Consider the following 27329-nt stretch of genomic DNA (forward strand, 5'->3'; position numbering starts at 1 on the left):
ACCATTTTCAAGGCACAAATTGGATAAGGCCCTAAAATGACAGTAACTGTTACTTGTCGAGATATCAGTCGTTTTCAATGTTACCGGTCATCATTCCCTGGAGTTATTCACAGAGGATCGTTAATTGTTTGCTTGTTCAATGGATTATACAGGCAGTCTCTCACTGCAATGTCGAACAAGTTAGTTTACACTAATACTGCTCGTTAACCGCGAAAAATATGACAACTTACTGAGCATTTTTATGATAGCCTCTTCAACCACTAGTTCTTTTTTATGCACATTGATTACATTTAACTACAGCCAAACACAAAAACACACACACCTTACACACATTTTAAAAAATTCTATTGAGTAGAAGCAGTTGTCAACCAAATACAATGATTTCAGTTTGCGCTTGAAGTAATTTTGTTGTGGATTAAATTTTTACTTATAATACAGATCACTATAAATGGCAATTATTGCAAGCAGTTTCAATGATCTTGTCGTTAGTCAATTGTCATATTGAGAAAAATTGTAATTCACTTCTTCAAAAAGATGTCAGCTGTTCCCACCCCCCGATGTGACTTGGAGTAGATCTGTGGAACAGTGGACGCAATGTTGTCAAGACATGAATTAATATTTCATGACAACGGATCAAAATTTGTTTTAATATTTACTATTCCCCTCATAGATTTGAATGTATAATATAATGTAGCATAGGCAAATGAGTCTGACTGTTGTCCGCAGCAATGCAGTTTGTCAATGTGGATTGACTTTGCCCTCTCTCTGCTGCCGCACATGCGTAGTTCTCATCCCTTCGCTACTCCGCCTCTATTCGTGGAAGCACCATCTTACATGGCACGAGCTATACTGCCAGATGATCAGCTCAAAGGAAAATCCTTGTGATTGCCAGAAATGGTTGGTCATTGGTATAAACGTTAACTATCATTGGTGAAAGGAAACTTCCTTGTGGTAAGCCATTTCTGTGACATCTCCATCAACTAAGCTGAGTCTGGAAGTTCCCATGAAATTTCTTGTTTTGGAGTAAAGTTTGGTGAAACCATAATCTTTCATTGCCCGGTAGATCTTATGTGACAATACACAATGTCTGACAGTATCATAAGCAGCTTTAAAGTCGATAAAAGCTACTCCTGTAATTTTCTGGGTTTTGAAGCCATCATTTAGGTGTTGAACTGAACATCAGCACACCAGAACCAATTCAATGATCAACATGGTGAAAAAAAATGGCCTTTCAGAGTTGAAACTGGCCACCATCTCTCAATTAATATTGAAGGTCTTACACCAAACAAGGAAGAACTACCACCAGATTAGGTAAGTCATAACCAGAATTTTAATTTAATGTGCATTCAGGAAATTCACAGCAACTTACTCCTTCGATCTCCAAAAATAAAAGGGATGAGTCAAGTAATTGGATATCGTCACTGAAAATACAGAAGTATCATCATCAAAACACATAATCAAGATCTCTCTGCTGGGATATTGGTGGAAGATGATACAGAAATTCTCACAGTTAAGCTGAGTAATTATGTTAAGACACAAATTATCAACTTCATATAATACTGATGATCACGATGTTTGGTTTGTGTGGCACCCAACTGTGCAGTTATTAGCATCCGTACAAATTGCCAACCTCTGCTCAGTCCAATCTCGCCACTTTCATGAGTGATGATGAAATGGTGAGGGTAACACAAACACCCAGTCATCTTGAAGCAGGTGAAAATCCATGACCTGCCGTGAGTCGAACTCGGGACCCTGTGCTCGGGAAGCAAGAAAGCAACCACGAGCTGCAGACGCATATAATATTCTTACTGCTCACTTTTGTAGGATGTATAGTTATGTGAATGGTCATAGTCTCTCAGCAACTCTCCTCCCCCACAGTCCAGAAACAATACTTCATATTCACATAAAATGTCACCGATTTAAAAATGTTTGATCAATTTCAGAAAGTATTTTCACAGTAATGTGATTTTATCATATAGATGCAGACCTTAACATTGGGTTCATGGTCCAGAAAGTGGGGTGGTTCACAGGGTTGAGATATCAGAATTTTTCTCTGCCCCTTTCTTAGTCATGGTAAAGCAATAAACAGTACATAACAGTACACAAAAAGAGGCAGTAAATACTACCACAAAAATTAAATGAAGTCTCATAACTTCCAGAAACAGTCAAGTATTTTTCACAGAATGTGAAGACTTACCATATTTCTAATTCTGGTCCGCTTCGATAATTTGCACCAGCTTCTCTAGCTTCTTCTATACTTTGTAAAATTCGACTTAGGTTTCCTTTGAAATCTAATGCCCACTGATTTAGTGTGCATACTGCAACAGTGATTTTTCTCCCCATTCTTGGAAACAGTGGAGGATACTGAAATAAAATAATGGTCAATGAACAGAAAGAAGAAAACCAATTACATTGCAAACATAATTAAAATCAACTCACACTATCATAGGTGTTCAGAGCCGTCTGATCAAAATACGGAAGCATGAAAGTACATAAATATACACTTTCCACATAAGTGCCTCACTAATCAAACATAAAAATTACAATATTATGGAAAGAATAGATTGCTACTCACTATATAGCAGAAATGTTGACTCACAGACACAAAAAAATGTTCAAATGTGTGTGAAATCTTAAGGGACGTAGCTGCTAAGGTCATCAGTCCTTAAGCTTAAACACTACTTAACCTAAATTACCCTAAGGACAAACACACACACCCATACCCGAGGGAGGACTCGAACCTCCGCCGGGACCAGACGCACAGTCCATGACTGCAGCGCCTTAGACCGCTCGGCTAATCCCACGCGGCAAACAGACACAACAAAGAGACTACTAAACAAGTCAGCTTTTAGCCAAAAGGGGGTAAAGGGGTGGCTGGGGCAGGGAGGGGGAGGGGGAGGAACAGGCTGTCTAGGGCCAAAGTGGGAACAGGGAAGGGGGTGAAGGACAGTGACTAACAAAGGTTGAAGCTGGGGCAGAGGAGTTACAGGAATGTAGGATACATTGCAGGGAGAGTTCCCACCTGTGTGATTCAGTAAAGGTGGTGGTGGTAGGAAGGATCCAGATAGCACAGGCTGTGAGGCAGTCACTGAAGTGAAGAATGCTAAGACGGGTAAGTGTGCTCAGCAACTGGAAGGTCCAGGTGGTTCTTTGCAACAGTTTTGTCAGTGGACAGATAGCTTTGTTGGTAGTAGCTTAGCTCAGATTACATAACTGCTTTCACAAGTAGGCCCGCCTTTGTTGGGGTAAGTGATGCTTGTAGCCTGACTGTGGTAGGTGGTGGTGGGAGGATGTATGGGGCAGGTCTTGCCTCTATGTCTGTTACAGGGATATGAGCACAAGACAAGGTGTTGGGAGCAAAGATGGAGTAGGAATGGACTAGCATATAGTGTAAGTTTGGTGGGTGGCAGAATACCACTGTGGGAGAGGATGGGAAGGATAGTAGGTAGAACATTCCTCATTTCAGGGCACAACATAAGGCAGTCACACCCTAGTGGAGAAAGTGGTTAGTTGCACCAGTCTTAAGTGGTAGTGAGTCCTGAGAAGAATGCTGCTCTATGACCAGATGGTGGGACTTGGAGAGGTGGTGTGTGACTGGAGATGTATTATATGGGAGTTATTTCAATTTGTGAAGGCAAAATGAGACCCTTGGTATATTTTGAGAGGGACTGCTCATCACTACAGATGTGATGGCCAGGGGGTGGCTAGGCTATATGGATGTGACTTCTTGGTATGGAACGGATGGCAGCCGTTTAAGTGGAGGTAGCTGGTGGTTGGTAAGTTTGATATGGATGGAGGTACTGAGATACCTATCTTTGAGGTGGAGGTCAACATCAAGGAAAGTGGCTTGTGGGGTCTAGTAGGACCATGTGAATTGAAGAGAGGAGAAGGTGATGAGGTTCTGGAGAATGTGGATAGGGTGTGCTCGCCCTCAATCCAGGTCATGAAGACGTCATCAATGAATCTGAACCATGGGTGATGACTCCAAAGGCAAGGTAATTGGGGATGAGGATATAGTTGGTGATGGTATCAACGAAGGAGGGTGTGAGTTTGGAAACTGTTGGGCGTTGGGAAAGAAATGTGCAATAGCAGCAATACTGTGGGCATTAGGAATCTTAGTTTTAAAGGGAGGCAGCATCAATATCGATGAGCAGGGTGTGGTAAAGGAAGAGGAACTGTGGAGAGTTGGAGGAAAAGGTTTGTGTCTCATATAGGACGGAAGGTTGAGGGTAATAGGCTACAGGTGTTTGTCTATAGGGACAGAGAGTCTCTCAGTGGGAATGTGCAGTAACTGGCCACAATGAGGCATCCTGGGTGGACATTAGGAAGCACGTAGAAGATAGGAGTGTGGGGAGTGCTAGGGGTGAGGGGAGGTAGACTCCAGAGAGATGTTCTGGGATAAGCCTAAGGATTTCAGGAGAATCTGGAAAGCCTGTTGTGTTTCTGGAATGGGGTCACTGTGGCAGTGTTGGTAGGTGGATGAATATCCTTGTCCATCCCTACTCCAGCCCTGCTCTCAACCACTTGCAAAACCTGTCCCATACATCCTCCCAGCAACACCTATTTCAATCTGGTCACATGCATCAACGATCCCATCAAAGGCAAGGCTAACTGTAAAATCATTGATGTGACATACAAGCAAAGCTGCAACCACTGTACTGCATTCTACATGGGCATAACAACCAACAAGCTGTCAGTCTGATGAATCGGCACCGACAAAATCTAGTCAAGAAACATCTAGACCATCCTGTTGCTAAATACCCTGCCCAACATAACATTCTTCACTTCAACAACTGCATCACAGCCTGTGCCATCTTCTTACCACACTAGTTTTTCTGAACTGTGCATGTGGGACTCACCCCTACCATACATGTTACGTGACCGTAACCTCTTGGCCTCAACCTTCAGTAATCACTGTCTTTCATCTGCTTCCCTGTTCTCACTCCAGCGCTATAGAGCCTTCTATTCAACCAACGCACCCACAGTCTCTTCACTTCTCTCCTTTTCCACTCCCTTTCCCCCTCCCTCCACCTAATCTCTCGGCTGCATCTAGCTGCCCTACCCTCTCCCCATCTTGTCCTTGTCTTCTACCACAAGCACCGCTTTTCCATTCCCCAACCCTAACTTGCCATCCCTCCCCCTCCCCAGCCTCCTCCTTTACCCTTATCATGCGGATTGCTATTCCCCATCATGCACAACTGTTGCCCACAGTCTGGCCTTGGCAGCCAGTGAGAGTGGTCATGTGTTGACAGTTGTATTTGCTTGAAAGAGTGTGTGTGTGTGTGTGTGTGTGTGTGTGTGTGTGTGTGTGTGTGTGTGCGCGCGCGCGCGCGCATATGCCAGAAGGAGTTTTGGCTGAAAACTTACTTGTTCAGCAGTCTATTTATAGTGCCTATCTGTGATAGAGTGTAGTAATGTATACTTTTCTTAATATTGTCATTATTCCAGCCTGGTTTTTCCAGTGCTTGTTTCTGCCTAATGGCTTTTCTCCCATCCCATAACCCAGTGCTGTTTTCCTTTACTACTACTTTCTAACACATTACTTTATTCAGTCTTCTTTTTTCTCTCTCTTCTTTCCTATGTTTCACGTATCACCTTCCAAACAGCACCACACATTCCGACTTACGAGCCACACTGCATTAACTGTCTCATTCACAGACAACACATGGCTACTTGATCAACAACACATGGCTACATGATCACGTTGACTGTTAGTGCAGCATCTCATGACATAAATTACTCCCGCCAAAATCATTAATCCTAGACCTTCAAACTGATCACTCTTCCTGCATCACTTTTTCGTGCTATTTTCTGTAAATGCTTTCATCTTACCAACCCCATTCTCACTGCCCCACTCTTTCTCCTCTCCTATTCCAGTTCACATATACTAACCTACTTCATCTAGTCACATCTGCTGTCCCCGTTCTTCATTAGTGTCTGCCCGCCAAACTGCAACCAACATTGTAATCTTTATTTACTTTTATCTTTGATCTTATTGTTTTTTCCCCATTTATTTCAGTTCATTTTTACCTTCAAGTATTAGCCCTACTACCTTAGGTTTTATCTTGTTCCCCAAATTTCATCCATTCAGTCCTTTTTGTGATTTTTCCCATATATTTTGGAATATTTGTGTGTATTTTTCCTCATATATTTATGTTATTTAAGTATTTTTATGCATTTTTATCCACCACCATGGATCCTTGCTCCTTCCATCTGTGATAATACAGAAAAGTTTCCTTGTCCCTAGCCAGAAACTAGTCCCACATACTATTCCCCTGTTGTTTGGCTCATGAACTTCCCCTAAATGGCCTTACCATCAAATTACTCCTCTCCAGTGGCAGCCCCTCCTTCCATAACAACATCCATCTGTTCAGATTCCACCAGTCCTTAACCTTCACAACATAGTCCTGCAAAACCATGTAAATCAGGCACAAATCTCCTTGCTACACTTCCTCTCCACCAGTAAAATTCTCCTGCTGTGCAGTCACGAATTCCTGTATCTCATCTCTTAAATTGTGACTCTAGCCCTCCAGAAACTAAGTGCACAATACCACCTCAAAAAACTCTCCAACCTGTTCACCTCCTACTTCCACCTTGAGCTATCACTATCCAACTCTCCTACAACAGCCTCCCAACCTCCCCCACATCCCCTCATACCTGACAAACCCTGCCTCGCAGACCTGCATTTACTGTACGCTCAAAAACCCTCCCCCACCAACATACAGAATACAGAACAAACAGATCCAAAAGCCAGTCATGAATTTTTCCTCCAAAAGCCTTAGTCCCACAGAAGTATTAATCCTTTCCAAAGGCCTTCCCTTTTGTCCCACTCCCAAATAGGCTATGTTAATGTTAAAAATATGGTTCGGATTATTGTTAATCTGACTGATTATAACATTTAAGTAGCATTTATGGTCAACATTATCACAATGTATGTGTTATTTCCATGTAATAAAAGCTTAAAAATCATTAAATATCAAGATTTGCTCACATGATCGAAACCACTCTGTTATTGGCTGATGCTCTGGTAACTTCACAGACTAGGAGTAAAGTCGAAGCTTTATGTGTGTGGTGGGAGCATTAGACAAAGTTAAGGGCTTTCTACATACTTTTTCTGCGAACAGTTTATCTATTTCGTAATGGAAAATGCAATTACAACTTTTAAGTAACAATAATATGGAATTTTGTGAATTATGATAGTGAAAACCTAGCGAAAGTTCATGCCTTTATGCTCCACCCATTTAGAGTAGAGGTATGTGCAACAGTGGACATTCTTTTCCCTGCAACATCATTAAACATGCTCAATACCACGGAATTTTAGAACATTTGTAAATAAGAGCTACATTGTAACTAGATAGTCGATTATTAGTCATGAGCTATGACCGAAAGCACAATAAAATTGTTCTTGACAAACCTTAGTGCTGAATTCCTCTACAGAAGACACTTAGCACAGACAATGAGCCCAATAGGCATGTGGTGGCGCAACGGATAACAGAGTTGGCTGCTAGTTAAGAGGTCATATGTTCAATTCCTGGAAGGGTCATATTTTTAAAGTTTTACACAAAATACGAGAATAGAGTTAGCAATAACTGATTGTAGTAGCTGTTTCAATGGTGGGATATTTTACATATAGCTTCACATTAATCTTAGTCTGAGAAACGGACAACAGATGAAAAATACATTTACTTTGCGAACAAACAATTCACGTTTTTAAGAAAGCATTACTAGTAGTGAAGATATCACTGTCCACACTCCCACAGTACAACAAGGTGTACGATGATCAGGTTTTCTATACAGAGAGAGATAAAGCATGAACAACATGCAGGTAACATAAATGTAACGGCTGTGATGTTTGTGAGCATAAACTAACGTCTGTGTCCGAAGCAGAATTACTTCATCTTTACATAAAATGATGAAACTTTGAAAGTTTATACAATAAGGGTCCTAGCTGGACAGTAAAAAGGTGAAAAGGACATTGTCTGTAACAAATTAAAAAGTGTGTGCTCATATTAACTAGAAAATATATTTTTGAACATGATGTGTGTGAACAGTGATTGCAAATTTAAGTGCACATAAACAGCAAGGGAAACACAATAATAATCTGTTTCTGATCAGTGTGGTGAACCTTAGTAACTATGATTTGGTTTCCATATGACTGTTGAGTCATTTTACAAATAAGTTAAAATATTCTTTCAGCTGGGATTCGAACCAGCGATCTACGAATATTATCTTATATAATTTGACAATCTAATGCTCTAACAAATTAGCTACTAAACAATATGTAACCCGTTTCCAACACCTTGCCTCATGGCTCGTATCCCTGTAACAGACCTAGATGTAATACTTGCCCCATACATCCACCACCATCTACTCCACTCCTCTCACAGACATCACCTATACCATCAAATTCAGGGTTACCTGTAAAAGGATTAATGTGATCTACGAGATAAGCAGCAACTACTGTGCTGCATTCTATGTGGCTGTGACAGCCAACAAGCTGTCTGTCTGCATGAACAGCCACTGACAAATCATGGTCAAGGATCACCTAGACCACCCAGCTGCTGAGCATGCTGCCCAACACAACATTCTTCACTTCAGTGACTGTTTCACAGTCTGTGCTATTTGGATCCTTCCTACCAATACCTGATTTTCTGAACTGCACAGGTGAGAATTCTCCCTGAAATATATCTTACAATCCCATAACATCCCTGGCTTCAACATTCTCTGTACTTACCCACTTCCCAGTTCCCATTCCAGCACTACACAGCCTTCTGTTACACCAAAACATCCACAGTCTTTTCACTTCTCTAATTCTCCACTCCCTTCCCTCCCCCCACCTAACATCTGACCTCTCAACTGGACGTAGTTGCCCTACCTTCTCCCAATCACATCCCTACACACTCCCACAAGCACTATTTTACAGTTCCCCACCCCTAACCTGCTACACCTCCCACTCCCTGCCCCAGCTTCCTCCTTACCCCAGACACAGACTGCTTCTCCCATTATGCACAGTTGCTCACATTCTTGTCTTGGTACACAGTGCCAGTTGTCACGTGTGTGTGTGTGTGTGTGTGTGTGTGTGTGTGTGTGTTTGATTTCCTATTCCAGAAGGAGGCTTTTTGGCCAAAAGCTTACTTGTTCAGCTGTCTGTCTGTCGTGCCTATCTGCAACTCGACATCTCCACTATATGGTGTGTAGCAATCTATGCTTTTCATAATACTGGCATCATTCCATCCTGAATTCCCAGTGCATAAAAATTAATCAAACATTAACAAAAGCACTTAAAACAGTACTCATCTACAATGCAAAATGAGATTAATTGACCAGTAATATTCAGTTCTGGGGCTAACATAAGCCTCCTCCAAATTGTGGTTACAGATGTGTGAAAATAACACCAAGTCTGACCTCTGTAACAAAATACCTACATGTAAGGTGCATTTGTGAATTGGAGGGGGAGAAAGAAAGGATGTAAACCAGCTCTCATCAATCCCTGAAATGAGACTCCACTATCCTCTTGACTTCTCTCACAGTGGTATTCCACCATCCACCCAACTTGGGCAATACCCTTGACCACATCTATTCCACCCCTGCTACCAAGCCCTAGCCCCATGGCTCCCATACCTATAAAAGGCTTAGATGCAAGATCTGAGAAATACATCCTCCCACTAACACCTACTCCCATTCTCTCAAAGACATTTCCTATCTCATCAAAGCCAGGGCCAAGCGTGAAAGCAGCCATGTGGTTCACGAACTTAGCTGCAACCACTGTGTGTGGCATTCCACTTAGGCATGAGGGGCAAACTGTGCTCAGGAGAGACAGCACAAAAATGTGTGCTTGACTTAAATGGCTGCCTCCAAGTCCATGCCATCTGGATACCCCTCCCCCCCCCCCCCCACCCCCACCCTCACCTTGGCTGTTCATTGTTCTTGTTAAGAAGCATTTATAAAAAAAATCAGTAGCTTTTTTATTTTATTCTCACATTAATACTTCACTTTCTATTTTACAAATGCTATGTCCACAACAATGGAATCGCACAACTGTTCATAGTCTCATTTTTCATACAACTGTAAGAAATATCAGTTACATGGAAACCATTGATATTAAACTTTTTTTCTCGGACATGCATGAAAATATTGTGGCCTAATTGTGGTGACTTGTACCAGAGTACAGAAAGGTTTCATCGTCATGCATTATAAAACCTTTCTGTACTCTGGTACAAGTCACAACAATTATTTTAAAAAGTTAAAATGGATCCATTTATTTTATAACTATACAGGGTGTTTGGAGAGGAAAGGTCAATATTTTACATAATGATACCATAGGTAATTCTGAACAAAAATGTTATATGAACATAGGTCCGCAAATGCTTTGTTAGGAAGGTATTGGTATTGAAAGGAACTTTAATTCAGCAAAACTGATGTGCACAACGTGAACGTATATGCAATATAACTGGTCTGTTATGTGATCTTCTCGCAAACAATGCACAGGTACATGCCATGTTTATGATATGCAACCTACCACATATTATGATCATATGACGTACGTAGTACAATCACTTGTTTGTTCAGTTGTGCCATGTAAGCTGCATTGTGTAGTGTACCGGCAACGGATCAGTCAGTCGTGTAGTGTAAGGTGTTAACTGTGTTCGTACAAGCACTGCTAACAATGCCACATGTCTACAGTAATGAGGAACATGCAGATATGGTATTTGTTTATAGCTTCTGCGACGGTAGTGCTACTGCTGCAAGAGAAGAATACCACAGGTGCTTTCTGACTCGACGATTACTTGATCGCAGGGTGTTTACCAAAGTAAACTGTAAGGCCCACCACATTAAGAGTATCGCTTTCATCATCTGAGACATGAATGCTCTCTTTGTTCAGTACCAATGAACATCTAACTGAGCACAAAGACTGTCAAGGCATGCAGGAAATTTCTCTTTTACCTGTATGCAAATAAGAAAGACAGAAAAAGTTTTCATCCATAACAAAACAAAAATCTCTACAACTGTAATTTAGTTCAACTTGGTATAAATAGCAAAAACTCTAGACAGCTCAAAGTAACCATAAATATTTGAGAGAGATACATGTAGCATTTGGTTTCTTGCCCTGCTGGGCCTCTCCTTAAAAGCTCAGTTAGGGAGAATGTGACTCGATATGCAAACCAATTTTCAAATTGCTCTGTAGCTTCAACAATTTTCCATGGAACTGTCTTCACTCAAATCAAATTCCTACCATCTTCCCATAAGTATAATAAAATCTCTTGATACATCCAGCATGCTGGAGGTACCTGCATGTGAGTAAACCATCCTTCAGGGTGAGTATCCTTACAGTTAAGCTGTAGACGTAACACCATTGGTCAGAATGACATCAAATTGCAATAGAATATTATCAGAGAAGGGGGAAAACATATAGCAGAAGAAAAAAAAAATAGTGTGACAATTGATCAAAATACGGCGCTGTCATGTGCACTACCTACTGAAGTTGGTATTAACATGCTGGGTACATGGCTTTTCCTCCTTTTGCATCTGCGACATTTGCCATCACTGTCTCAACCGAAGACCACGTTCTGCTTGTAAAGCTGTATTACACGAATAATGACGATAAACTCTTACTGTTAATGTCAATTGCAGGCTTAAACTTATTTGTATTCTTAAAATTTTTTAGAACAGAAGGCCTATCCTTTTTCAAAACAATCTTTCTCCAATTTCCTTGTAAATTATGCAAGAAATAAGTAACTTTTGAGAATTTTTGGATACTTACAAAACTATATTTTCATAAGTTACCAGTATGAGCGTTTTTGGATAACATATTGCATAGCAAATCACTCACAGTTACTGCCTAAGAATACATCATCCCAAATTTCACAGTATATCAGTGCAAATAAATCAACATTTTTGAGAATTTTTTGGAAGGTACCATTGTCTTTCACATAATCCACTTTGTAGTAAATTGGCAAACAAGATTTAGTTACTGAAGCACATCTCAACTAGCATATTGTGTTACATCTACTTCTTCCTTACAGAGGAGTATATATTATCTACATTTATCATGAATTAACTATTTTCGAGTTTGTTAATAACTATAATTGACCTCAAAATGTTTTAGTGGATTAGTAATTTTACCACAGGTTATTCTGTTGCCTTAAAAGAAATCTCATTTTGTGTATTTGCTTCAATTCTTATAGGGAATCAGCGGTTTTTTTAGCTTAACAAATATAAATGATAATGAGCAGGCTTCATTTCAAATTTGTTGACTGTCCTGTAATACACTGCACTAGCCAAAATGCAGTCCCACTGTGAATGCTGTTCACAAACACAGGATGAATTGACTGACATTTGTAAGCAGCTGGAAATCACCCTGACTACTCTCAAATGATTTGCAGCTGCTGCAAACTGGTGTATTGGAAGAGCTCCCAAGAGTCATGTCCTTGTGGTACCATTATCAAAAGCACTTCAAGTACTATCCTCTCCTGTAGATCCTGCCTCTACTGCAGGAAGTACAGGATCTGTCATTCCTCACTCATCCATTTGACTGCAAGTAGCATTTCAATGGCAGCTCTTGTTACACTGATCCCCTTAACCAACAAGTTGAAGGTGCTGTCATTTATCAAAACTGAAACTGAGCCAGTGGGTCGCACTTCACTGCTTTGGGGAAACCTGTTTTCTCCAGTGTCAAGATACAGCAAAACACAAAACAGCAGGCATCTAAATCATCGGCATTTCAACATACTACAAATAATGGTACCCTTTAGGGAAATGGTGGCAAGGTTGTGGTGCACGTAGAAACAAATGATGCTTGTCTAGAAGCTCCATGCGATATTGTTTGGCCAAGACTCAAACGGGTGTGCATTAAATGATAATTGGATCCTTCTACTGCCAACCAGACTTATCTCCTGTTGTAACGGAAAACTTCAGAGAAAGTCTCAGTTCACTTTTACGCTAAGCTCCCAATCTTCCTGTATTCATCAGTGGAGACTTAAATCATCCAATTTACAGTTTTGTTAGTAGTGAGCAGAAGACATCCAGTGAAACATTACTAAATTCCTTCACTGAAAACTACCTAGAACAGATAGTTTAGAACCTTTTCACGATGGAAATGTATTGGATTTAATGGCAACAAACAGACTTTACCTCTTTGAGGATGTACACACAAACTCTTATCACTGTGCACAAGGCAGTTGCGGCGACAATGATTATCGAAGTATAGAGGGCAACTAAAATAGGCAGCACAAAGATATATCTTTTGAGTAAACTAGATAAAAAATCAATTTTGTATCTTAATGAGGAGCTTGAAACTTTCAGCACAGGGCAGGAGCATGCAGAGGAACTCCGTCTCAAGTATAAAAAAATAGCTGACCATGCACTTGATACATATGTACACAGCAGAACAGTTCAAGATCGGAAAAACCTTAAAGGTATACAGTAATTGTGGAAAAACTTCTAAAGTAGCGGACTACTGCATAATAGGTGTAAAACAGAACATAGGATTTTGGACGGAGATATGGTGAATGAAACATTTTTGGCTGTCAAGAAAGAAATGCGTGAGGCATTCAAAGACTACTTTAGCAGAACACTGTCAAATTATCTTTTACAAAACCACAAGAATTTCTGGTCATTTATCAAGATTGTTAGTTAACAATTGTACTAATTTGTTCATCTGTTACTAAGTTGAGCTTCGGCCAGTATAAATGACAGATATAATTAGATATGAAGTGATGTAATGATTTGGAAATTCTGAATGTCTTACAATATATTGTTAGTCTGTTAAAGACAATATAAAATACAATGACTTTGAGAGAGAATGTTGAGCTACAATTTCATGCCTGCTGGACATATTTCACACTCTCTTACTGTCTTCGCATCATATGCATCAGAGAAGAGTCGTACACAGTAACCAGTGGCCTTTATTGGCAAGTCCACAACATTAAGAAATCATCGTAATGTGAGCACAATTGAGAAGAATTCCAGGTAAAATTTGTGCAAGCTACCAAAAGGATTAATGTTTTATGTCACAAGGAGAACGCACCACTCCAAAACGAATGAGACAGGAACTGAAATTGCCCTCAGCAAATCAAAAGCTGAAATGCTTAACACTGTTTTCAGACATTCATTTAGAAAGGAAAACTCAGGAGAATTGCCTCAATTTAATCCTTATACCACTGAAAATGATTAGCAAAATCAGTATTAATGTCCATGGTGTCGCGAAACAGCTGAATCGTTAAAACTGAAAAAGCTCCAGTGCCTGATGAATTCCATATCAGATTCTATACTGATCCCTAAAATATATAATCTTTGGGTCAGGCAATCAGATAGATGCAGTATGTCTTGATTTCACACCTACACTTATTGTCTGAAGTTAGATTTGGATTACCAAGTGAAATTTAAGACTGGATTTAGAGTTTTTGTAGGAAGAACATAGCATGTTATCTTGGATGGAGAATCATCTTCAGAAGTAGAAGTAACTTCGAGTGCAGCCAGGAAAGCGTTTTGGGACCATAGCTGTTCATGTAGTATATTAATGACCTTGCAGACAATATTACTAGTAATAACTTCAGACTTTTTGCAGATGGTGCAGTTATCTGTAATGAAATACTGTCTGAAAGAAACTGCATAAGTATTCAGTCAGATTTTGATAAAATTTCAAAGTGGTGAAAGATTGCTTTAAGTGTTCAGAAATGCAAAATTGTGCACTTCACAGAACAAACAAACTTAGTATCCTATGACAATAATATCAATGAGTGGCTGCTGGAATCAGTTAACGCATACAAATAGCTGGGTGTAATACTTTGTAGGGATATGAAATGGAATTATCACATAAGCTCAGTCATGGATAAAATAGGTGGTAGACTTCAGTTTATTGGTAGAATACAGGGCAAGTACAATCAGTCTACAAAAGAGACTGCTTAGAAATCACTCATGTGACCCAATCTAGAATATTTCTCAAGTGTGTGGGACCTCTACCAAATAGGACTAACAAGGGATATTGAATGTATACAGAGGAGGGGAACACAAATAGTCATAGGTTTGTTTGACCTGTGGGAGAGTGTCGCAAAGATACTGACAGAACTAAACTGGCAGCCTCTTTAAGATAGATGTAAATAACCCAAGAAAGACTACTAACAAAATTTCAAGAACCAGCTTTAAATGATGACTCTAGGAACATACTAAAAAACCCCTAAATATCACTCGTGTGGATTGAGAGGACAAGATAATAATAATTGCAGTGTGCACAGAATCATTCAAACATCATTCTTCCCAAGCTCCACATGTGAATGGAATGGAGAGAAACCCCAGTAATCTCTACAGTGGGATGTACCCTCTGCGAAGCACTTCCCAGTGATTTGCAGATTATAGCTGACCATGCACTTGATACATATGTACACAGCAGAACAGTTCAAGATTGGAAAAACCTTCAAGGTATACAGTAATTGTGGAAAAACTTCTAAAGTAGCGGACTACTGCATAATAGGTGTAAATCAGAACATAGGATTTTGGATGGAGATATGGTGAATGAAACATTTTTGGCTGTCAAGAAAGAAATGCGTGAGGCATTCAAAGACTACTTTACCAGAACACTGTCAAATTATCTTTTACAAAACCACAAGAATTTCTGGTCATTTATCAAGATTCACATTGAGACTGAGCAAATGTATTATTTTAGGATAGGTATGTCACTTTTTGCATAGATAATCTTTTTTACGTACCAACTTCAGAAAGTAAATTACACATTTTTCCAACACAAAGGGCTCCTGTGAACAATCAAAGTGTTTGACAAAATCACTTATCTAGCCCTGTGTTTGTCAAGCAAGCCCTACATGTACAAACAATGTTTGTCAATATAACCTAACTTTAGAAGCAGATGCTGTTCGTGAGTATTGAAATGGTAACAAATATTGAAAAAGCATTTTTGGCACCAACCTTGGCACTGTGCCAAAAAGAGAAGAAGAAAACAACACTAGTGCAAGGAATGGTTCAAACAGAGATCAATATAACCAAAAACATCTCCTGAAAGAAATACTGCTCTTCAAAATTGATGATTACATCAACATTCTTAGAATGGACCCAGAAAATTTAATATCTTGTTAGAATTACTTCGCCCTCACATAGAAAAAGAAGACAATTACGGGAAAATATATATCAGCTTCCTAATGATTATCAATAACTTTGATATACCAAGCAACAGGGGCAGAGTTTAAAGATTTGAAGTTTGTACCTGTGATTCCACGTCACACCTTGAGTCTCATTATTATGGAAACGTTTGAAGCAATAAATGAAATATTAAAAGCCAAAATTCAGGTAAGTGTTCTTATTCTTTTATTCCAACAAGCTTACAGTTATCTCACATAAAAAGATACAAAACACAAAAAAAAAAAGTACAAGTGTTTCAGTCATCTCATAAATAATTATTGTTCACCATCTCTGTGTCAACTGTTGGTTGTTAGTCATTCACAAAAACTATTGTTTGTGGAAAAATAATTGATGCCACTGAAGTGCTTATGTCACTGAAGCACATATTTTCAACATGTGACCGGAGTACACGACAACATAATTTCTGTTGAGATTCCCACTTTCTCCTTCAAATATTATATTATTAATAAATTTTTCTGCCAGTATTCTTTGGCCACTGTCGATACGTTCTAGCATCATGGCCCAAATTTTTTGCTAACAGAGTACTTTCCTATTTTTTTGGAGAGTTCCTTTGCCAGTAATATCAATTCTTCCTAAAGGTCTCCTCCTCCTTTCTGTGCAGTTGCAAGAACTTTTTTGGACGCTGGTGGCTTTGCTGATGATTACTGTAACAATACATAAAGAAATTGGTATGCAATGTATTCATGTACCTATTTATTTATGGATATATTTGTTTCAGCTACCCAAAACGGAAGATGGTTGGCAGAATATAATGAAACAATTTGGAAGTTGTTGAAATTTCTTTAATTGCATTGGGTCTATTGATGGAAAACATGTCACTACTTAGAAACCTCAGCATTCTGGCCTCTATTACTATAATTACAGAGGGATGTACAGCATTGTGCTAATGGGTACAGCTAATGCAAAATATGAGTTTATTACGGTGAATGATGATGTTAATGGCAGAATATCTGATGGAGTAATAAAAAAAAAATACCAAACTTTGTCTATTGGGAAACAACCAATTGCAGAAAAGAAGTTTCCATGTGCAGTGATGAAGTCTTTCAGTTGCATACAAATCTAATGAAATCATATAGCAAAAATGTCTTAAATGCTTAATTATCACTTGTCTCGTGCCCATAAGGTCATAAAACATCCACTATTTTTAAAAACCAATTAATTTGTCTCTGGAGAAAGCTAAAATTGTTGTATTGGCTTGTTGCCATTTGCACTATTCATTAATTTAAAAACAGCAATTTATTCAGCATGGAGAGGTAGGCACTGAAGACTGTGCTACAAGTACTGTTACACCTGGTGAAGGAATGATTACTGAGAGATGTGTCCAGTTCAGTCATCTAAAGCAGGGAATTCCTTATCGCTAGTGAAGCAAGTATGAGAAGACTACTGTGAATACTTTGTGACAGATGGAGCAGTTCCCTGGTAAAACAAATGCCTGCAACAATAACATTTTTATATGTGTTACTACCAACTGTATCATTATAGAAAATGTGACAAGATTTAATACAAATAAAGATATACAAAAATTAGTTACCCGATTTCCGATTTTGTTAATTCCAACCTCCTCTTCCATTTGGTCTTCTAAAAGAGATACTTCATCATAGTTCCACAGCGTGGGCACACTGTCATCAAAAGTACTGGAGGGCTTTGATTTCTTTATTTTATTGCTCTCTCACTTGTACGACGTCCGAAGAATATTGCTTTCTTCGCTTCTTCCTCCATGATGCAGGGTTAAGAAAAGCACAACGCCTCTATCGTTTTGTTCAGAGCTAACATTCTTTTATTTTTATCTATAGAATAGCTCAACTTCACTTTCCACAACAGTGGGAACTCACGATACAGTGATAAACTGGAGCACAAATTCTTTCTTGCTCATATTTTGCAAAGGAACATCTCTGCCATGGTATGTTATCTTCGAAACATGGCATGCAACTGCTACTGTTTCTGTTTATGTTATTGCATGACACACACAGGTGTACAGAAACGTACTTGACAAAAACTGTCAAACTTTCTGTCAATCGAAGTTCCTGTCAAACACACTATGTTTGACAAGCACATCAAACAGCACTGTACACATTCAAATATTTGGCAAACATAGTCAAGTTTGACAAAATGTTTGATCATTTACAGGGGCCTTAAGATCATTGCACTACAAGTAGTGAATTGTCAGAAAAGAGTACATATTCCAGGCTTCCTAAAGGCACACTTTTGTTGTGGTATGGATAAAAGGTGCACCACATTGTGCAAGTGAAATGGTATGGCAACTGGAAATATACGCCAAAGCTGAAGAATGTGGGTTAGTACGATTCACATGGCCAAAACATCTAAACTGCACACAGACTCATAATGAAATGGTGCCAACAATTTGACTACAGCCAAACAGACAAGGACAATATCGATCAGGAAGTTCATATCTAGCATCATGTGATTTCCATCTTTTTGGACAGCTAGAAGAACATGGGGAGGGAGATTACAGCAATTAGGATGTTCACACAGCAGTTTTTGACAAAAGAGTGAATTTTTATCATTCAGGAATTGAATGATGAATAGAACATGCCAACTGTTCTTTACAGAATCTCTGAAAAAAAAATGATTTGGCTGTTTCACTTTGAAATGTAGCGCAGTATTCAATAAAAGTTGCTTGGTCTGCTATAACAACATGTAAATTACTTGCTGAAACCCCCTCTTACCTTTGCAACTGATATTAGAGTGACACTTGTTACCACTTAATATATTTTACTACTCTTCTCATAATGAAGTTTAGCAGTGACATATTTCAGTACACCTGGGAATATATTATGTGACAGTAAAATATTAAACAGCCTATACTGCATGTAAGTGAAGAACAGACAGTAATTTACTTGAAGTATTTTCAACACCGTAAGTTTCTGCTTTTGAGAGTTCAATACATTCTTAATTTGTTTGGCAGACAATGGAGTAATTGTGATCTGGCTGCATGTATGTAGTACCAACACTGCTTCTGCGTGAATTCTATTGTTTACTCTCTCGAACTTCCCATGCCAGTTAGCCAAGTTATTTTCAAATGGTTCAAATGGCTCTAAGCACTATGTGACTTAACATCTGAGGTCATCAGTCCTATAGACTTAGAACTACTTAAACCTAACTAACCTAAGGACAGCACACACATCCATGCCCGAGGCAAGATTCGAACCTGTGACCGTAGCAGCAGCGTGGTACTGGACTGAAGCGCCTAGAACCGCTGGGCCACTGCAGCCAGCAGTTATTTTCCAGAAGTGATTATTAAGTATGCTGACTATATGACTTCTCCCATTTACTATTTGACTGTGTAATTTAACATCTACATGTATTCCTTAAATAATGTTCTGGTTGCTCTTTTAAATATTGGCCATATCATTTTATGATCTGAATATTAATTTCAGATTTTATACAAGGATTTTGTGATTAAACAGCATTGCATTTGATCTACAATGAAATCAGGCCTCGTCCTTTGGTCAGCAATTTCTTACAATTTCCTTTTCTTGCACACAAACTGTAACATATTCTAACATAAATAACATTCTGAACGTTATCAACTTTGATATGGATGAATGAACGAATGAATGAATGAATAAATAAATAGGGACTACTGATATTTTTATCCCTTCTGTAACCTACAGTTTTGTCATATTAGTGCCACACTAAATACAGGCCCCACATTAAATGGTCTAAGGACCAATAAATAAATTTGCTTATAAAATTCTGTTAATGGTTTCATGTTTATGTTGTATTCTTTCATTTGCAGCTATTAGGTACAGATGTCACATAGCACTCTGAATACAACCACCAAAACATTATTTTGTCTACTGCTGTTATAGATTCTGTATTACTCCATCATGCACAGTCCCCAACTGAGCTTTCTGTCCATACAAGAGCTCAGATACCTCAGCAGATGCAGCATCAGGTTTCTATTTAAGAGTCAGCTACCTAAGTCATCTGGTTAAGGATCTTAAGTCAGAGTTCTCTGTAATGAAGCATTTGGCAGTGGCAACAGCAACAGTTGTGGCTGAGGATTAAAGCTTCTGTCTCAACATCAGATTACCTCTGGTAGTCCTAACTACTTGATTGAATTGTGCCTCACAAATAGTGGAACTCAACAATACTGTGCTTGTTAAATCCTAAATGACAAACTTGGTGACACAAAAATGCAAATGTGTGGGTTCCTCTTTGATGATGCATAATATGCAGCCTAAGAATCGTAGTGTGCACTTCTGTAATATATTTCACTTAAAAAAATTCCTTTGCAAGCAATCAAGAGAAAGGTTGTAAGCTCTCTCGTTTGTGAATAGGTATTAATTTACTTTTGTTTTTATAACCTGTGATACATCAAATAACATATGTACATTGACACAATTTGTGGCAGAACAGCTGAAAAATTAACAATCAATAGAAACAGTCCAATTTAATGGTTAAATGGTTAAGGAGTAAAGCTTTCAACAACGACTGTCTATGTATCCACACACCATCTCACGGTCAAGTTTATATATATTGGTATCTAACTTCCTGGCACGGCAGCACAACACAGCGGAAAAAAAGGACGTGTCTTGGGAAGATCTTTAATGCGCTGCAGTACTGAAACTGCGTATCTGATAAATAAGAAAGTACAAATACGAAATCCACCATTCCAAACATCGTGAAACGTTTTCTTCAATGTTATGCGCTGACTATGGAAATCTACAATGAACTTAATGACGTAATAGTCCTCAACAAGATATCAATTTGCCGTCCAAGTATGCTGGACATGTGGTAGCCCGTTATCTCCTTACAGTATCGCAGTTTTTAAACCATTTCAGTTCTCTATTGTTTTAAACTACGGATGAAATGGTGTCGATGTCAGTCAAAACGAAGGGCATGACCATGGGTGTATAACAAGAGTTTTCACGATATGACCCGTTTATACGTGAAATTAATGTATCCAAACTTGAATGGTGGTTGGAGCCTGCAGACTTCATTCACTCATACAAATGATATAATGTGCCTGTCAAATTTACATACCGTACTTCATTATCGGTCCAGTGAAATTTGCATCCATCTGTAGCCTTCGTGACAATTTCCGTAATAAAAGTTGGAACGACTCAACTAAGCTAGTAGTTGGTAAAAAAACGCAAAAGTTTAAATAACACATGTGACATAATTGACAAAGAATTTTAAGGAGGCCTGTGTACATTTTTCAGCTAAACTGAGTAACTGAAGTATTTCTGTCTTGCTCTCTTAATGTGAAAGAACATTCGCAACAGGTGTGACAAGTCGCTTCACTGTAAGCATTTGTAATTTGGACAAAAAACAGGACTTACTTTTCTTACAACCTCGTGACAGGCGCGGAATGGTCCAACTGCAATTCGTCACCGTACGCTTGAAGAGTGGCAAATCTGCAGCTATCCTGTCAATCAACTTCTGGTATTTTCAGGTGCACAATCATCGCTCGCGTATCACTCGACACTCGCAAACAAATACCATATGCCCCGCTATGCACTTCGGGGAAACTATAAATTACGTGTATCGATTAATATGTCGACGCTATCTCGAGTTCCTCCTAGCGCATAGTGTGGTCGTCGATATCGACATAACGTCGCCAGGCTACGAGAAGGAAGTTTCACGAATTCCCGCTTTAATTTAAGAATCCCGAACTAACCATACTTCTGTAATTAAAAGCAACATCGCATGAGGCAAGTCATGCTAGTCTCCGTTCAAGCTTTTTCATAAGCATAATTACTGCATGTTGGTAAATAAATCCTATTATGCACAAATCAAGTGCATACTTCGTCCGTTTACACTTTAATATTGAAGCAATTTATTTTGCAGTTATTAGCAATTTACTTTGCAGTTATTTGCGGATTCCAGTTAATTAACAAGAATCTGCGACGTAAATGAACGGACAGCGCCAAACATTTTGCTATTTTGCGGGGAGGATAATAAATCATTTAGCTGTAGGTCCACACGAAAGCGTTCCCTTAAAGTCAATGCAGCCGGAGTAGCCTATTTACGGCGAAAATTAGTAACCAAATGAAATAAGCCTACACTTCATTAACGAGTTTTAGGTGGTGTTTTTAAACTTACATTGCACAGCGTCGGTAACGAATTTGTTTCGAATGCCTCAGCAGTTAAGCATGAATTTGCAGGACTGGGGATGTGAATCTTTTTATTGCAATTGGCTTTGCAAATCCGAGGTCCATTTGATTGATGCAGTTCCGAAAATGACATTTCCGTAGACTCTTGATACGGTACAATTTGCTACAAACAGGCGGCAAAATATAGTGTTTACTCGTCATTTCACATGACAAGGCGATCTTCTGCACCAGCATTCGTTCTCGTACAGCATTAACATTCCCGTAGTGCGAATATGCGTCATTCCAGTGGTACTAATACCAGAAGAAACAAACAAATTCTGTATGTTGCTCCAGGCACATTAAAGCAACTAGACTATAAATTCCAGCTTTCGTCTACCAAAACAAAAAGCACGACGATTCCATAAAACAATTTCCGTAACCGCGGCAACAGCAGTAAAATTTTGAAAACGATATAGAAGTCTTCAAAGTAACAACGTCTATTTCCCTAACATCATCACAATCCAAGGAAGAAGGAACGTTAGCAGCAACAAGAAATGAAGGCTCTCTGTGCCAGGGTTTGACGCGAATTGCTACTCTGATAGCGCTGACCACGATTGCTACAAGTAACAATTTTTGAAATATTGTGCGACCTCCAATTGCGAAATCTGTAGACTACAGTGGAGACACCTACCTCGGCAACTGTGGCAAGTTTCTGAGAGAGGACGTCGCTCTTGGTTCCTTGTTTGGAATTGCCCTGACCCGACATAATGTTGATGGCCCTGACCCGACATAATGTTGATGAAACGCTTTCCAGCAAGTAAATTTAACTGATATTCTGGACGTAAACATAACTTACGCATCTGATACTACATTTAACAAATGAAAATCCTGGAGGAAATGTAGCTGCCTTTGTGACAAAGCTCACATACTATCGTTTCTCGACTAATGGCCATGTGCTCCTGGTTTTATATTTTTCGTCGAGTGACGTCCAAACAGAACGGTTTATTAGTTATGTTAATTACCTTGTCGGCTCTGAATGAAAATGCACACTAACTGCAAAAGTTCAGATTCTACGCGAATCGTACCGTAAATATTTATTGCTTCATTAAGTTTTGCATCGCCTTAGAGGGCCGTCGCTGTAATTGCCTCATCAAGTTTGTATTTCATGAAGTATAGTCAACGTCGTCAGAGTTGTGACACCGGTGTGCGCAGATCATGTGCAAATTGGCTCTAAACCATGTATACATATTCATTTACGTCTAAATCTATACTCTGCAAACCACTGCAAAGTGCATGGCAAAGAGTATGTCCCACTGTACCGGTTATTAGGCCGCCCCCCCCCCCCCCCCCATTCTATTCAGTTTGAAACGCTGGGAAAATGGTTATTTAAATTCTTCCTCAAGTGCTGTAATTAATCTAAAATTGTGATTGTAATTGCCAACTCGAACCCCACAGGAGCGATACGTGGCGAGTTTTAGTATATTCCTAGAGTCACTGTTGAAATCCAGTTCTTGCAACTCTATAAGTAAGTTTTCTCTGGATATTTAACACCTATTTTCAATTTCTTCAGCATCTCTGTGGCACTCTTCCTTGGTCAAACTAACCTGTGACCATGATGTGGCTCTTCTCTGTATACAGTCAATATCCCCTGTTAGTTCTACCTGGTAAAGGTCCCACACACTTGAGCAATATTTAGTATAGGTTGCAAGTTCTCTTTGGAGACTGATTTCATTTCCCTGTTATTCTACCAATGAACCAAAGTATGCTACCTGATTTACATATGACTACGCTTATGTGGTTGTTCCATTTCATATCACTGCAAATTGCTAAACTGAAGTCTTTGTATGAGTTACTGCTTCCAGTTGTAACTCTTTGACTTAATAGTCAAAGGGTATGACACTTTTTTTCTTTTTGTGAATTACATAATTTTACATTCCTGAACATGTAATGCAAGTCATCCATCTTAGCTACACTTTGAAATCTTATCAAGATCCAACTGAATATCTCTGGAACTTTTTTTTTTAGAGAGTACTTCATTATAGAGAACTGCATCATCTGCAAGAAGTCTAAAGTTACTGGTAACATTATCTGCAAGGTCATTCATATGCAACATGAGCAGGAAGGATCCCAACACACTTCCATGGGGCACACTCAAAGTTACTTCTACAGCTGTAGATGACTCTCCATTCAAGAGAACATGCTGCATCCTCCCTACCAAATTATTCTCAGTCCAGTCATCAATTTCTCATGGTAACCCATATGATAGTGTGTTTGATAACAATCGTAAATGCAGTACTGAGTAAAATGCTTTTCGGAAATCAAGAAATATAGCATCTGTCTGACTGCCTTAATCCAAAGCTTTGAGTGTGTCATGTGAAACAAGTGCAAGTTGAGTTTCACATGACTGATGTCTTCAGAAACCATGCTGGTTGGCACGGAGAAGGCTATGGATGTCGAGGTTATTGGGCGATACTTCTGTGGATCGCTACTACCACCTGAGTTGGGAACTCGTGTGACCTGTGCTTCCTTCCAAATACTGAGCACAATTTTTCCTTCAGGGATCTATAACTATAGCTAAAAGAGCCGCAAATGCAATACGGAACCTGGTAGGGTGTTCCACCAGGCCTCGGAGCTTTGCTCAGTTTTAATCAAATCAGTCGTTTCTGCCAGTTTTAACAATTCAATTGTTTCTCAACACCACTGACACTTGTTTCATCATCTTTTCAGTGTTACCAGTATTAAACTGGGTCAATTATATGGCCTTTCCTTTGCAAAGGAAAATTTGAAAGCAGAGTTCAGCATTTCTGCTTTTTGTTTGCTACCCTCAATTTCACATCCTGCCTCATCCACATGCAAGTGCAAAGCCTTTACATGCAACCAGAGTATCTTTAGGTTATGAGAAAAATCATTTGACAAAATTCTGCTATGGTAGTCACTGAAAGCTTCACACATTGCTCTCTTAATAGACAATCACGTTTCATTCAGCGTCTCTCTATCTGTAGCCCTTTGTTTTACACCTATTATTCAGTAGTCTCTGTTTCTTTATAAGTTTCTTTACTGTGTCTGTACACCATGGAGGGTTCCTCCCATTTTGAATTGTTCAGCTGAGTACATATCTGTCTAGTGCATGGTCAACTTTTCTTTTAATAATTTTTATTTCGGATGGAACCACAGTCATGGAAAATTTTTTGAATGATGCTGCCACTTTTTGACTGTAATAATTTTTATTTTATTGTTATATGATCCAGGTTTCATCCTTAGATTATTTTCAAGTACAAAAACTGGAATAAACAACTGAAGTATAAATAACAGAAACAAGAAACAAGACAACCATGAAAAATAGTGAATAAATACCATGATTATTTATGTAACCTTATTATAAAAAGGATAGTTGCTACTCACCATATAGCGGAGATGCTGAGTTGCAGATATGCACAGCAAAAAGACCGTCACACAATAAGCTTTCGGCCAACAAGGCCTTTGTCAGAGTAGACAACAGACACACACACACACACACACACACACACACACACACACACACACACACACACACCATCACGATCTCTGGCAGAGGCAATGACTAACGAAGGTTGAGGCCTGGAGGTTTGCAGGAATGTAGGATATATTGCGGGAAGGGTTCCCAACTGTGCAATTCAAAAAAGCTGGTGTTGGTGGAAGGATCCAGATGGCACAGGTTGTGAAGCAGTCATTGAAATGAAGAACATCATGTTGGGTGGCATGTTCTCAGCAACAGGGTGGTGCAGTTGTTTTTTGGCCACAATTTGTCAGTGGACATTCATGCAGACAGTCAGCTTGTTGATTGTCATGCCCACATAGAATGTAGCACAGCGGTTGCAGCTTAGCTTGTAAATCACATGACTGGTTTCACAGATGGCCCTGCCTCTGATGGGATAGGTGATATTTGTGACCGGACTGGAGTAGTTGGTGGTGGGAGCATTTATGGAACAGATCTTGCATCTAGGTTTATAACAGGGATATGAACCATGAGGCAAGGGGTTGGGAGCAGAGGTGGTGTGTGGATGGATGAGGATTGTGTAGGTTCGGCGGGTGGCAGAATACTGCTGTGTGTGTGTGTGTGGGGGGGGGGGGGGGGGGTTGTGAAAGAATGGGTAGGACATTTGTCTCCACAGGCCACAAAGAGAGGTAGTTAAAACCCTGGCAGAGAATGTAATTCAGTTGCTTCAGTCCTGGGTGGTACTGAGTCATGAGGGGAATGCTCGTCTATGGCCAGATAGTGGGACTTTGAGAGCTGGTGGGTGACCGGAAAGATAAAGCATGGACAATCTGTTTTTGTACAAGGTTGGGGGGGGGGGGGGGGGAGGGGGTGTAATTATGGTCAGTAAAGGCCTCAGTGAGACCCTTGGTGTATTTTGGGAGGGACCACTCATAACTGCAGAGGCGATGGCTACAGGTGGCTAGGCTGTATGGAAGGGACCTCTTGGTATGGAATGCATGGCAGCTGTCATTGTGAAGGTATCACTGGTGGTTGTTCGGTTTGATATGGATGGAGGTAGTGATGTGGACATCTTTGAGGTGAAGGTCAATGTATATAGGGAGATGGCTTGCTGGGTTTAGTAGTACCAGGTGAAGTGAATGACAATGAAGGTGTTGAGGTTCTGGAGGAACCTATCCACATTCCTCCAGAACCCCAACACCTTCTCCCTCGTCAGTACCTCTGTCCATATCAGACCTAAAAACCACCAGCAACACCTCCACTTCGACAGCTGCCACCCATTCATTCCATACCAAGAAGTCCCTTCCATACAGCCTATTCACCCGTGGTCATCACATCTGCGGTGACGAGTGGTACCTCTCAAAATACACTGAGGGTCTCACTGATGCCTTTACGGATCGTAATTACCCCCCCCCCCCAATAAGCTTGTATAAAAACAGATCTCCCAGGCCTATCTTCCCAGTCACCCATCACCTCCCATAGTTCCACTGTGTGGCCACAGAGGAGCATTCCCCTCGTGACTCAGCACCACCTAGGACTGGAGCAACAGAATTACATTCTCCACCAGGGTTTCAACTACCTCTTGTAGTACCCTCAAATGAAAAATGTCCTACTCACAATCTTTCTTCCCCCCCCCCCCCCCC

General features: G+C 39.7%; 1 protein-coding gene across 1 annotated transcript in view; it reads right to left on the reverse strand.

The window, feature by feature from the left end:
- LOC126473777 (glutamine-dependent NAD(+) synthetase) overlaps window positions 1-21648 on the reverse strand; it is a 208785-nt gene extending 187137 nt beyond the window's left edge. The window contains exons 1-2 of the mRNA XM_050101043.1: window positions 21459-21648; window positions 2198-2364 (exon numbers count right to left, since the gene is read on the reverse strand). Coding sequence (XP_049957000.1) covers window positions 2198-2343 — 146 coding nt within the window. The 5' untranslated portion in view covers window positions 2344-2364; window positions 21459-21648. The remainder of the gene's footprint in view (window positions 1-2197; window positions 2365-21458) is intronic.
- Between the last annotated feature and the right edge of the window lie 5681 nt (window positions 21649-27329).

This window comes from Schistocerca serialis, chromosome 4 (genome assembly GCF_023864345.2).
Source record: "Schistocerca serialis cubense isolate TAMUIC-IGC-003099 chromosome 4, iqSchSeri2.2, whole genome shotgun sequence".
Taxonomy (NCBI): Eukaryota; Metazoa; Arthropoda; class Insecta; order Orthoptera; family Acrididae; genus Schistocerca; species Schistocerca serialis.